The 13026-nt window shown below is 54.5% G+C and overlaps 1 protein-coding gene across 1 annotated transcript in view; it reads right to left on the reverse strand.

Moving 5' to 3' along the window:
- The window catches only part of GCN1 (GCN1 activator of EIF2AK4), a 54447-nt gene that overhangs the window by 16121 nt on the left and 25300 nt on the right, over window positions 1-13026 (reverse strand). The window contains exons 25-38 of the mRNA XM_069556867.1: window positions 12226-12381; window positions 11593-11774; window positions 9544-9624; window positions 9082-9225; window positions 8220-8347; window positions 7863-8052; window positions 7600-7670; window positions 6804-6969; window positions 6239-6433; window positions 4757-5003; window positions 4186-4307; window positions 3767-3881; window positions 2870-3049; window positions 232-452 (exon numbers count right to left, since the gene is read on the reverse strand). Coding sequence (XP_069412968.1) covers window positions 232-452; window positions 2870-3049; window positions 3767-3881; window positions 4186-4307; window positions 4757-5003; window positions 6239-6433; window positions 6804-6969; window positions 7600-7670; window positions 7863-8052; window positions 8220-8347; window positions 9082-9225; window positions 9544-9624; window positions 11593-11774; window positions 12226-12381 — 2198 coding nt within the window. The remainder of the gene's footprint in view (window positions 1-231; window positions 453-2869; window positions 3050-3766; window positions 3882-4185; window positions 4308-4756; window positions 5004-6238; window positions 6434-6803; window positions 6970-7599; window positions 7671-7862; window positions 8053-8219; window positions 8348-9081; window positions 9226-9543; window positions 9625-11592; window positions 11775-12225; window positions 12382-13026) is intronic.

Below are 13026 nucleotides of genomic sequence, written 5' to 3' on the forward strand. Positions count from 1 at the left end.
GCTCACGGGGATGGGCCTCATCTGGGGGTGGAGCTAATCAAGACTTGTGCGGCTGGGCTCTCCAAGATGTGCAGAGAGCTCAGACTTCCACCCTCCACCCCAGGTCCACTTCTGCCCTGATACCATCAGGAATCGAATGCCCACAGCTACCCCATGTCTACTGTCACTAGGGACACGGCCCTGAGCCAGCATCCACTGGTCTGTCCTGTGTGAGCCCCCACAGGCCCACACCTTCTGGTCTGTCAGCGAGTACATGTTGCCAATGATCTGGGCAGCCATCTTCCGAGTGTCCGTGGACCGGTCCTGGAAGGCTCTCTGGACGATAGGCATGATGAGGGCCAGGGACGGGGCATCGATGAAGTGGACAAACTTGGTGTCCAGCAAGGTCTGCAAGCACTTCTGGGTCTTCCGGGAGGGGTCTGTCAGGGCGTCCAGCAGGACCGGGGCGATGGCTGCGTGTCCGGACAAGAGAGAGGCAGCTAGGTACAAGTCTGTGGGGCAGCTGCCAGAGCCCCCAGCACTAGATGGGTCAGAAGAAAAGGAGGCCAGGGGCCCTCTCCTGAGAGCCCCACAAGTCACCAGCTGAAGAAGCCAGCCTGTCTGCCAAGAGCAATTCTATTCCTGCTCCCCAGGAGGAAGTGGTGTGGGGGGCGGCAGCTGTCACCCCCTTGCACTTAAGAGCTGTGGCTGATGGGGTGCCTGCCTGCTAGCTTCAGTGGCCCTGAGCTGCAGCCCCGGCTAGGCCTCCAGAGGAGGCCACTTAGCAACATGGACCTTACTCTGCAAGCAGCAACGACCCAAAGTGGCTTTGTGAAAAAAACTGTTTGGAGATGACAAAGGCCCCCTGAACCAGTGGTGGGAATGAGATACACAACACTCAGAGCAGCCGCCACAGATAAAATGACTCTCCGAAGTCAGCACTATCAGCCCAGTAGAAGGAATTTCAAGAGGGGTACCTGGCTGATCTTTCCCACAAGCCCAGGGAATTCACCACTAACAGGACACACTCCAGTCAAGAGTTTTGAGGGATATTTCCTGGCAGTCCAGTGGTCAAAACTCAGCACTGCGGGGGCCCGGGTTCAATCCCTGGTTATGGAACTAAGAACCAGCAAGCCATGCAGAGTGGTGCCCCATCCCCACCCCCAATTTTTTTTAAATAGCCCAATTTAAAAATGGGCAAAGGATTTGAATAGTTTTCCAAAGAAGATATGCAAATGAAAAATAAGCACACGAAAAGATGTCCCACATCATTAGTCATTAGGGAAATGCAAACCAAATCCACAATGAGTGGTTAAGACTCCGTGCTTCCACTGCAGGGGGCACGAGTTCAATCCCTGGCTGAGGAAGTAAGATCCCACATGCTGTGTGGCATGGCCAAAACAAAACCACAGTGACATGCCACTTCATACCCACTAGGATTTCTGTAACCAAAAAGACAGACTGTAACAGTGTTGGCAATTGGAACACCTCTGTGTGTGTATATACGGCTACTGAGAATGTCAAGAAAGGTATAGTCGCCAGGCTAACAGTCTAGCAGTTCCCTAGAAGAGGTAAACAGTTACCATATGACCCAGTTATTCCATTCCTAGGTATCTAACCAAGAAACCCGAAATCATGTCTACAAAAACAAAAATCAAATAAAACCTTGAACACAAATGTTCATAGCAACATTAAAAACCAAAAAGTGGAAACAACGCAAACACCCATCAGTTGATGTATGGACACTCAAAACAGCACAGCCACACAATGAGATACGCTATTAGGCCATAAAAAGGGATGAAATACTGACAGATGCTACAATGTGGATGAACCTTGAAAACAGAATGCTAGACACAAGCAGCTAGGCATGAAAGGCCACACAGTGTATGATGCTATTTCCATAATGTGTCCAGATATGCAAACTCAGAGACAGAAAATAGACTAGGGGTCATCAGGGACCAGAGGTAGAAGGGGAAATGAGGAGTGAAACCTAATAATGGGTGTGGGGTTCCTTTCTGGGGCGATGAAAGTGCCCCAGAACTAGACAGTGGTGATACATAATTTTGCAAAGATGCTAAAAACCACTAAGTTGTACATTTGTAAAAAGTGAATTTTATGCAAATTACACTGCAATTAAAAAAAAAAAAGAAAAAAGGGCCCAGGCTGGATTCCCAAAATGGAAAGCATTCAATTGATAAGAGATAACACTGTCCTGGGCCTTAGAAATCCCCAGGGCTGCTGGACATTGTAAAGAATGACAACAAAACCCACATCTACCTGTTCCTCCCGTAAAACCCCATCATTTTCTGATTAAAATCAAGTCTGGAAATACTCAGGCTGAAACGCACTGAATGGTCATCAATGCCCTAAGTTGAAGCTTAGCATTTGACAAGTAGGGTGCTGCAAGTCAACATAGCTGGCTGGGGTTTACTTCTAGAAATCAGTCTTTCCTAATCACTCAAGAAACAACCATGCCAAAGAGTAAGCTCCCTAACCTTCCCTCCATCACAGGTCTCCTGGAATAGAGCGTGAATAGAAAGTTCCCTGGAACCTAACCCCTCTGAAGGGTGCTGCTGCTGCGATCCAGAGCCTGTCATTCAGTTCTGTGGATCTCAAGGCTCCCTTAGAATCAAGCTGCCTCCAGGCCAACAACTCAGTTTCCCCACCTCTACGGTCAATGAGTGCTCCAGACCAACAGGAGAACAGACCACTTCCAAACTATTTTCCACTGATTATCGTAGGAAAAGGGCTTCCCCGAGTTTAAAGGTTATCTCAGGGCGACTGTCGCTGTCCTCAGAGGGCCTGTGCTGAATGAGTGCACGCTCCCTGCCGCGTCAAGGGGCTCAGGGAGGAGCAAGGCCCGCGCGCTCGTGGGAGAGGCCTTACGTACCCAGGATCTCTGGGTTCCTGATGACAGAGCCGATCTGCCTGAGTGCCTGCTGCCCGGCCTTCTGCACTTTGACGTGGGAGTCGGTGAGCACCTCTGTGAGCTTGGGCACAATGTTGGGCAGGCAGGACGACAGCTGCTTGGGAGCACAGTAGGCCATAGCCCCGAGCAACTCCACCGACCCTGCAGACGGCAGACACACACCCGTGTGAAATCACGGGCCACAGGCTGGTAGTCCACCTGCCTGGGCAGAGGAGAAGCGGCCTGTTCCTCCCCAAGTGGGAGGGCACAGGGCCTGGCTCCAGCCAAGCGAGCAAGACGCGCCTGAAGCCGGCTGAGCCGGGGGAGCCCGGGTGAGAGCCTGGGCAGTGGTGGGGACAAAGGCCAGACCCAGCCTAGAGCTGGCAGTGTCCCCAGGTCAGTTCACTGAGCTTCTCTGTCCTCAGTCCGCTCACCCACTGAGTAAGAGAATGAGTTTAAGATGTAGGGCAAAGCCTGAAGGACCAAGGGGAAGCCCTGACCAACACTGACCCTCCCCAAATCAGAGCAGCTCCATTTTACAAATTAGGATTCCAAATAAGATTATACTTTTAAAAAGAGGGCTTAATGGGGGAAGAGGTCTTAGAATCAGAGAGCTAGCCACAGACCAACTTTAGAGCTCTGGGATTTCCTGATTTAAGTCTGTGGCTCAAAGGCCTGTTTCTTGCACAAAAGTGAACCAACTATTATAGAAACAAGCTGCCTGATGATAGCCCTAGCCTGGCCCCTGGGCGGGAGGCTGAGGGCGGGGGGCGGGCGGGGGGCACACAGGACAAGAGTAGCATCTCTGCACCCCTGGGCCTGGGAGGGCGCTCTTCAGAACAGGAAGCTGAGACAGCGGCACCAAGGGAGCAGCCTCACCAGCTTTGGTTCTCCAGGATTCCTCCTCCAGGGCAGCCAGCAAGGAGGGGAGCACCAGCTTCACCCCGTGAGCACTTAGGTTGCTCATCACAGCCTTGGCACAGTCATCTGCAGCCTCGAGGGAGGAGAAAAGACGTTCAGGGGCTTTCTCCGGCACACCAGGGTCAAGGCCTAAGGCTGGACCATGTGCCCCACTGGTGATCATCACTCACCAGGCGTCTACCGTGTCAGACCCCGGGCCCCGGCCCACACAGCCAACTGACAGGAGGGACGCGCTTTCTCACCTCACCAGGCTTCAGTACCGCACTGGGAACCAGGGGTGTCCGCACTGGTATCTGGCACTCGAGTGGTGGGCTGAGGGGCTCCCACGGGGCAGGGCCCCCACACACACCCCTGCCCCGAGCAGCCTCAGGACTTACCTCCCGCACATACTGGTTCCCGTCCCCAAAGCACAGCAGCAGATGGGGCAGCACGTGGACCACATACGGCTCGAAGAGCTTCCCCAGCATGGTGCAGAGCATCTCGAAGGCAAAGAGGGCTCCTGGGGGTGGCAGGGCGAGGTGGGGCAGTGAGGCTGGGATCGGGACGTCCTCTGGGGATGGGGCAGCCACAGGACAAGCTCCTCGTCCCCTCCTCACCCTCTGGAAATGCTCAGGGCAGCTGGGGGGCTACAACGGCCGCTAAGGAGGGAGCAGCGCCCTCTGCCCACCCCGAGCAGAAGGGAGGCAAGAATGGGAAGCACCACCAGTGAGAAAGGCACCTTCTCCCTCGGCTGAAGGTGCTGTAGAGTCAGAAACAAAGATGCCCAGGCTGCACCGGCGTGGCCAGGATGGAACAGCTCACAGCCAGCCACCAACAGCTCACAGGTGCACACACCCCGACGCCAGCCTTTGGCAGAGGAGGAAATGCCAGTTCCCTCCTCAGGCAGCCAGCGCGGGGAGGGAGTGCTAACCGCCCACGATGGGCAGCGTCAAGCCTGGAGATACTCACCCTCCCGACGGCGGAAGTTCTTCTTGTCCTGGATGGCATCGGTCAGCGCAGCCATCATCTCCTGCTGCTTCAGCGACAGGATGCCCAGGCCCTTCACCAGGCCTGCCAGTCCATACGCAGCCCCTTTGCGCTCGGCGTACTTGTCTGACTCCAGCAGTTGCTGCATCAGCCTCTGGATCATACCCCCTGCGTCCTCCCTGATGGCGGGGACGAGGGGTGGCAAGCAGCTGGCCACGGACTCCTGGACCTGGGGGAGGCGCCTGCCCGTCAGTGCCGAGGCTCAACCATGGCCGGTGCCTGGCGGCCAACGCAGTCCCCAGGCCGGTTTCCGCCACTGCCCGTCAGCCCACAAGGAGCATCAGGAAGGCCGACGGGGGCCCACGATCACGTCTGTAGCACGTGCCCACAGGATGCATGCTACATCTGTGAGCCACAAAAGCATCAGCTGTTATGAGGCTGCTTCTGGTCTGAAGGGAGAACCAAGGCCTGGGAAGGTGGGGTGAAGGCTCAGGATGGTAAAACTTACTCACAAAGAAAGATCCCGAGAGAAGTGGGCTACGGTGCCTTCTTAGAAACAGCCCAAGTCTCTCAGTTCTCAAATTCATTAGAATGAAAGGGAAATGGGACTGGGACTTAGAGGACCAAGCCCAAATCGAGTTGTTCCAGAAGATGCTGTCAATCATCCCGACACAGTTCAGGATGCCCAACCAGGCCCAAGAGGTGGCCTGTGGCTAGGAGCCCTGGGCAGGATGCTTTGGAGGCCGGGTGCTCTGATAGCTTCAGTTCAGTTGGTCAGTCGTGTCCGACTCTTTGCGACCCCATGAATTGCAGCACGCCAAGCCTCCCTGTCCGTCACCAACTCCCAGAGTTCACCCAGACTCACGTCCATCAAGTCAGTGATGCCATCCAGCCATCTCATCCTCTGTCGTCCCCTTCTCCTCCTGCCCCCAATCCCTCCCAGCATCAGATAGCTTATTCAACCACAATTCTGTCAACCTATGGTTTTCAACTGTGCCTTTGAGGAGAACACTCTGGATGGCTCAAAATGAAGTGAACAAAACGCAAGTCACAGAAAATACACGTAATGTGTTCTTCAAGAAAGAGGGAAAAAAAATCCTTTGCCCTGTGGCCTGAAAACTGCATTAAAAGGCCCCCAAAACATACAACACACACAGAGAGAATGTCACGGAAAGCCTAACATACCAAGGACGATTTTTTCCCCCTAATCTTTGTATCTCCAGAACCAAGTTTATACAAAGTGCAAAAAATAACTATTAAAAAGTATTAGAAAAAATGCACATACTTAAGAGATCTAGAACATAGTAACAAGCTGACTCTCCACTAGGGCATTCCTAACTCTGAATAAACTAGGCAGTCCCCTGAAAGAAGGGCAGAGAGCACAGCCATCCGGATTTGACACCCGACTCCATTTGCAGCTTCCACCGCCCACCCAAACAGGGCCCAGGTGGTCGGGGGACATACCTGCTGGGAGGGGGTGGAAAGGGCAGCGATGAGCTTGGCGACAATCGGCTTCACTTTGGGGTCACTCTTGTCCAGGTGCTTGGCTAGAGAACCCATGAGGACCACCACGCTCTGGCGCACAGCATCGTAGCTGGCGTCGTTGGGCGCGTCCTTCAGGAATTCCTCGAACACCGGCAGCAGTGAGTTGACGTTCTCCTGAAAGCCCGGGGCACCCAGAGCCTCACGTCAGCCCAGGGACCGTGCCTGGGGACAACGGGCTCTGCCCAAGCCTGGCTGCGGGACAGGCATCCTGACCAGTCAGCCAGCCATGCCAGCGGGCTTCCCGGCTTTCTGGCAGAACCGCAGCAGACTTACATCAATTTAATACCCTTTTGGGGTCTTTCTGACCCCAAAGAAATACAAACAGAATCTGCTGGGGGGCCAGCACCCGGCCAGGATGTCCAGCACTGGGCCTCGCTGTGGCATCATGGTACAGCCTGCCGCCTGTCCCGACCCAGCCTTCTTCCCGCTCCTCAGGTGGCTGAGACCTTGTCCCCCATCTCCTCGCCTGGCTGAGATCTCCTACCTTCCCATGTGTGTTGAGCGTTGCAAGAGCTGCATCCAACATGCACTTCCGGACATCTGGGTTTCGGTCATTGAGGGCGTCCGGGACAAAGAACTGAAAGAGTGGCTTCACCTGAGAGCTGTCCAAACACTGGGAAAGCTTGTTCAGGGCCAAAGCCAAGCCACACCTGGGAAAGCAGGGGAACGTGTCAGTGGAGTCAGAGGCCCCCCGGCTGGGGACCTCTATCCTGGCATGTCACGAGGAGAGCGAGCCTGCCAACAGCACATGCTGCTCCAGGGCAGAGCACAGCACGAAGCCCGGAGCCCTGTGCTCGCCCCCAGCTCTGCCCGTGGGTCTGGAACCGCCCACTTGTAAGAGAGCCCTGCCATCTGCCCAGAGGTTACCCCGCAGGGTGACTGCGAGCAGGGGAGCACTCTGCCTGTTTCCCTCTGTGTGAGCACACTGCCTAGCCTTCTCCCACCAGGCAGGAGGAGACGGAGGGGAAGGAAGCAGAGGTGACGACATCGGAAGTGGCTGTATTCTACAAAAGCCTAGTACGGTGAAGCTTTCAGCCACAGCCGTGAGGAGGTACCTGGGGAACTCTAAGAAAACAGTCCCCAGAGGAAAGGAGAAACATGAGCAGAGTCACCCAGCTGACCAGGAAGAGCCGGAAGTGGACCTCAGGCCTCTGACTCAGAGGGAAGTCTTGTCTTTTCCTACCCCTGCTGACCCATCACCCTCTGCTGCCTCCTCGTGGCATGCAGCTTCCACCTAGTCACACATCCAGAAGCGCTGAGTGCTGCAACAGCTGTCGTACCTGGCTTCCCACTGGTCTGGAGGAGATTCGGAGATAACTCGTCCCAGAGCATCCAGCACCGGGGGCGGCCGCTGCAACAAACAGGTGATCGATGCACTGCAGGGCTCTCTCCGGGCCCGTGGGCCAGCCAGTCACCCGGGTGAAGCGGGATCAGGCACTAGCGACCCTGAGCCACGGGGTGGCTCCTGTCTGGATTAGGTTGGAGGCTGATCAGGGTCCAACCCACCCTTGCACGCCCAGACTACAGTGCCCGGACGACTCACATAGAGCTTCTCCTGGTAGATCTCCATGAGCCTGCCCATGACCTCGGCCGCCTGCCGCTGGTAACGGGCCACCGCCTGGGAGAGGGCTTCCGCCCCGGCCTGCCTCACAGCTGCCTCGTGATAGATGACGTCATCGATGAGCAAGGAGCAGAGGTCTGGCTGCAGATCTAGGCCCATGGTCGACCAGAGCCTACAACAGACCAAAGGCAGCTGGTCGGACAAGGACCGGCAGCACAGGCCCTGCCAAAGCCAACGCCCCAGCCCTCGATCCCTCTGTAGGCTCAGCACGCTGGGTCCAGTTATTCCACAAGAAGAAAGAGAACAAAGCAGGACAGGCAGCCTTCTGACGGTGCTCACCTCTCAGCCAGCTTCCGGATCTCCTCCTCCTTGTCGAACTTGACCACCCAGAGCCTGCGCAGAAGGTTCAGGCCATTCTTCTCATCGGTGTCAGGCGCCGGCAACACCATGTGGAGTTCCAACAGGCCCTGAGAGGCATGGGATCACACCGCATGAGGCAGGACCTTTGGGAGGACACTCTGACCTGCCCTCCCCCTGCCCCCCATGAGGGCTGCACCATCCAAGATGAAGCCAACAGCCACTCGTGGTTCTCCACAGAAAATCAATTAAAACGAACTCTTAACTTCTTCAGCTGCACCAGCTACATTCCAAGTGCTCAGGAGCCACTCGATGGCTGGTGGCTGCCCTGCTGGACGACACAGTTAAACAGTCCCATCCCGGCAGACAGCTCAGCTGGACAGCAGCGCTGGTTAGGGAGCGCCATGAGGCAGACCAACTCATTAGCTGCTCTGTCTCTTCAAAGAGCTTTTCTTTTGTGAGATGATGGCATGCAGCGGTGAAATTTTTTTTAAGTAAACTTTAAAAATTTAACTGTTAACATTCAAGATCAACAAAAATCTCTAAAAAAGGATGTTCCCTCTGTTTTAAGAAATATTTGCCGCACTGCCATTGTGTTTCCCAGTGCATTTTAGAAGTTAGGTGATGTCGTCAAAGGCAAAGGAAAAAACCAGTGATATGACTGCTTCATTGTTCCAATTCCCAGAATGACCCCAAGCCACCCTCTGCGACCTTGCTCTTTGCCTCCAGCACAGCCTGGTGCACATGCGCAGCACCTCCCATCAGGGCAGCTCAAAGAGCAGGGCTGAGGGATGAGGTGGGGGGGCAGGGGGCGAGGCAGCCCTGCAAGGGCATGGGCACGCACCCGGAGTGCAGTGTCCCGCACGTTGGCACAGGGGGACAGCAGGGCGCAGAGCAGCACGTCCACCTCCTCCTGCTCTGCAAAGGCACAGCCATCCTCGCCACTGCTGCTGGCACACAGGGTGGTCAAGGCCTCTGAAGCTAGAACCTGAGGGAGACATCCAGCCGCTGGGCTCAGTTCAACAAATCGTTTCCTACTACGAGGCCAGGCAGGGGAGCTGGGAATGGGCTTCAGGGGGGATCTGAACTAAGAACACCTACCCCACCCACCCCTACTAGGCCTCAGACCCCAGCGCCAGGCCAAGGCAGTGGCAGGATCCAAGCAAAACCGCTCATGAACTGAGAACAGTCTGGCTGGCTCTCATGAGTACCGCTGTGCCCAAGGCTAGAACTGAGGGCTGGGAGAGGCAATCAGAACCTGAGGGCGGGGTTGTGAATGGTAGAAGCCAGCAGGGAACCAGATCACCTGAAGTCGGGGAGAGCCCGTCCCGATCACCCAGGTTAGAAGGCGCAGCATGGCCACACGAGGCAGCAACTCCGGGCCGTTCTACAGGAGAAAGCACATGAGGCAGGACGAAGGTCCACGGAAGGTCTGTAACCAAGCCCGGAGGCACTTGAGTCCCTCTCACCCACAGGGGAACATTCTGGGTCTTCCTGCTGACCATGCTGGAGGGACCCTGTCAAGTCCACAGCTCAATCCACAGGAGCCAACCCCAGTCAGCCGTGATCTCCAGGGACCAACAATAACTATTCTTACCCTTGGATGAAACACAGACTTTTGAAATACAGGTGGCTCATGAACACACATGAGCCACCTGTGGCTTCCTTTGTGGCTCAGACGGTAAAGCGTCTGCCTACAATGCGGGAGACCCAGGTTCGATCCCTGGGTCGGGAAGTTCCCCTGGAGAAGGAAATGGCAACCCACTCCAGTATTCTTGCCTGAAAAATCCCATGGACAGAGGAGCCCAGTAGGCTACAGTCCATGGGATCGCAGAGTCGGACACGACTGAGAGACTTCACTTCACTTCATGAATACACAAAGAGATACTGAACTTTACAAGTAAGTAAAGAAACGCAAAATAAAACAAGACTCCATTCTTCCACCTGTCATTGGCAAGCTAAACACTACGTGAGGTTGTACGAGGTTTGGAGAAAAGGGAACGCTTAGCGAGGGTATAGCTCAGAACATGTCACGTGACCTAACAATTCCACGCCCAAGAATCTGTCCTATGAGAATGTTCACATGGTGTGTGAGGCAGCAAATGAACACGGGGACACACCACAGCTGTGTTCAAAACACGGAAAGGTTTGTGGCCTTAAAATGTCAATCAGCAAGTAAAAAGCTGACTAAAACATGGTGCGCCACGGAACAGAGCCCATAAGATGAGATCCACAGGATGTGGGCCACACGGGTCCTGACGCTGGAGGAGGCCGAGAGAAGACATTCCCGTGGAAGCAGTGGTACAATCCATTTTTTGCATGACTGCATTTGTGGGTGTGAGCTTTATGTGTGCTTAAATAAAAAAAAGCCCACGAGGGTATAGACCAAACTGTTATTAATAGTTACCTCTGAGGAGGGGCATTTCTCTTTTTGCTTCTGTATTGTTGGAATTTTTTTAAACTACGTAAGCATTACTTTCAAATTTTTAGAACATAATCTACTAAAACTGGGCTTCCCCAGTAGCTCAACTGGTAAAGAATCCGCCTGCAATGCAGGAGACCCTATTTCAATTCCTGGTTGGGAAGTTCCCCTGGAGAAGGGATAGGCTATCCACTCCAGCACTCTTGGACTTCCCTGGTGGCTCAGCTGGTAAAGAATCCACCTGCAATGTGGGAGACCTGGGTTCAATCTCTGGGTTGGGAAGATCTCCTAGAGAATAAAACAGCTACCCACTCCAGTTTTCTGGCCTGGAGAATTCCATGGACTTTATAGTCCATGGGGTAGAAAAGAGTCAGACATGACTGAGTGACTTTCACTTTTAATCTATTAAAAAAGAAAACTCCTCGAGACTTCCCTGGTGGTCCCTTAGGACTTCACGTTCCAATGAAAAGGGTGGGGATTCTAACCCTGGTCACAGAGCTAAGATCCCACATGCCTCTTGGCCAAAATCCCAAAACATAAAACAGAAGCAATATTGTAACAAATTCAATAAAGACTTTATAGATGGTCCACACCCAAAAAGTCTTAAAAAAAAAAATCCTGACTGAATGAGCTCCAGTCTCAAAAGCAAGTGAAAAGGATAGTAAACAGCACTGTCTTCTTAAGAACAACATACAATAAGTTAGAGTCCTTCAACTCCTTTGGCTCAGAAACTATCAGATGCAGGAGACCCATAGCTTCTGTGAGGCCTTGAGAGCCTCTCTCAATAGAACATGTGGGGTCTCCCCACCAATGGCCGCTGCTGTAGGACCCCCTCCCCAGAACTGTTCATGGGTCAATAAGTGTCAGAAGCCCCTGCCCCACCCCACCCCCAACCCCACTCAAGCCAAGGGGGAGCCGAGCTCCCTGCCTTACCTCGTCCACACGCCCGGGTGGGTTGCTGGGGGAGGCCCGCAGCTGGGCATGGACGATAAGGATCTGAAGAATCTGGGCCATCCTTTCCTCCTCCTCCTCGCTGTGGTGGGGCATCTCAGTCAGCACCATCTTCAGAAATGGGAAAACCAAGGAGAAGGCTGGTGCGGACAGGGGTGCAGCATCTGTGAGAGCAAGAAGCAGACCAACTCTGCAAGCGGGCCAGGCCCCGAGCTTGGCTGCTGCAGCGTCCATCCTCAGGGCGAGTGGGTGGGGAGACAGCCCTTTCTGACACCCTGAAGCCAGCAGCATCACAAGAGAGACAAGAGACGGCAGTCCAGTTCTAAAGCCAATGCCGCTCCTACCCCAGACAGCGCCTGGTTCCACAATGTGAGCGTTAAAACAGACAAGTAAATTCCAACAGCAAAAACTAAACCCTCAAGGGTGGGGGGTGGGTCACAGTGACTGGACTCAAAAGTCATCCATCTAGTTCAAGGGGTAAGGTGAGGAAATCAAGGCCAGCAAGGAGAGAGACCAGCAGAAGCCACGGCCTCAGGAAGCCCGGGGGATGGGAGTCAAGCCCCCGCACAGTTCACGCCGCCTCACGCCCTCTGTCCACCCTATCCTGTCCCTTACCTGGCTCGCCCTTGCCCGCCCTGCTGGTGATGGTGTGACTGTGCAGCAGGGTCACCGCCCTCTTCACGGCCACTGACAGCTCTTCCTGGCACCACGACTCGTCCAGGGCACATTCCGGCTTCAGTAGGCGCAGAGTCACATGGCTCACCAAAGTGCCTGTGTCCAAGAGAAGGGACCCACAGGGGATGACCCACGCAAAGACACACATTCTGGCTCAGGTGTGAACCAGGGACCCATGTTCCCCTGAGTTAACAGTAATCAGCTCTGCTCTGCCCATCTCTTCAACCTAGTTTCTCATTTTAACTCCGTGCCACCCCGAAAGAGTGGGCAAGCTGGCAAGGGGCTATCCTTCTGACAGTAAAGAAGCAGAAGTACGCGGCGAGGCAGCATGAGCCACACAAGGTTATTCAGCTGGGAGTGAAGCTCTAGCCACAGGGCGCTCCCACCCTCCATGCAGCAGCCCAGCCAGCCGGGTTAACACTTCCAATAGGTTCTGCGTGCACGGCCTGACTCCAGCCTCACCCATGGGAACGTATCCTTAAGGCTCAAAGGTGTCATACAATCCACAGAGCAAGGTTACCACAATTCCCAGCCACCTCACAAGGTTCTTTGCGGCTAAAGAGAAAGCTTCTCAAGGCCACAGAGACCTCTGGTCATCCACATCTGGCTACTCAGGAGCTCTGGGCTCCACGGATAGGCCACGTGGCACCAACTATCCCACTGCCACTGAATTTAGAACTGCTACAGAAAGATCAGGGCTTCCCATGTGGCCCAGTGGTAAAGAACCTGCCTGCCAATGCA

This window comes from Ovis canadensis, chromosome 17, assembly GCF_042477335.2.
Source record: "Ovis canadensis isolate MfBH-ARS-UI-01 breed Bighorn chromosome 17, ARS-UI_OviCan_v2, whole genome shotgun sequence".
Classification (NCBI taxonomy): domain Eukaryota; kingdom Metazoa; phylum Chordata; class Mammalia; order Artiodactyla; family Bovidae; genus Ovis; species Ovis canadensis.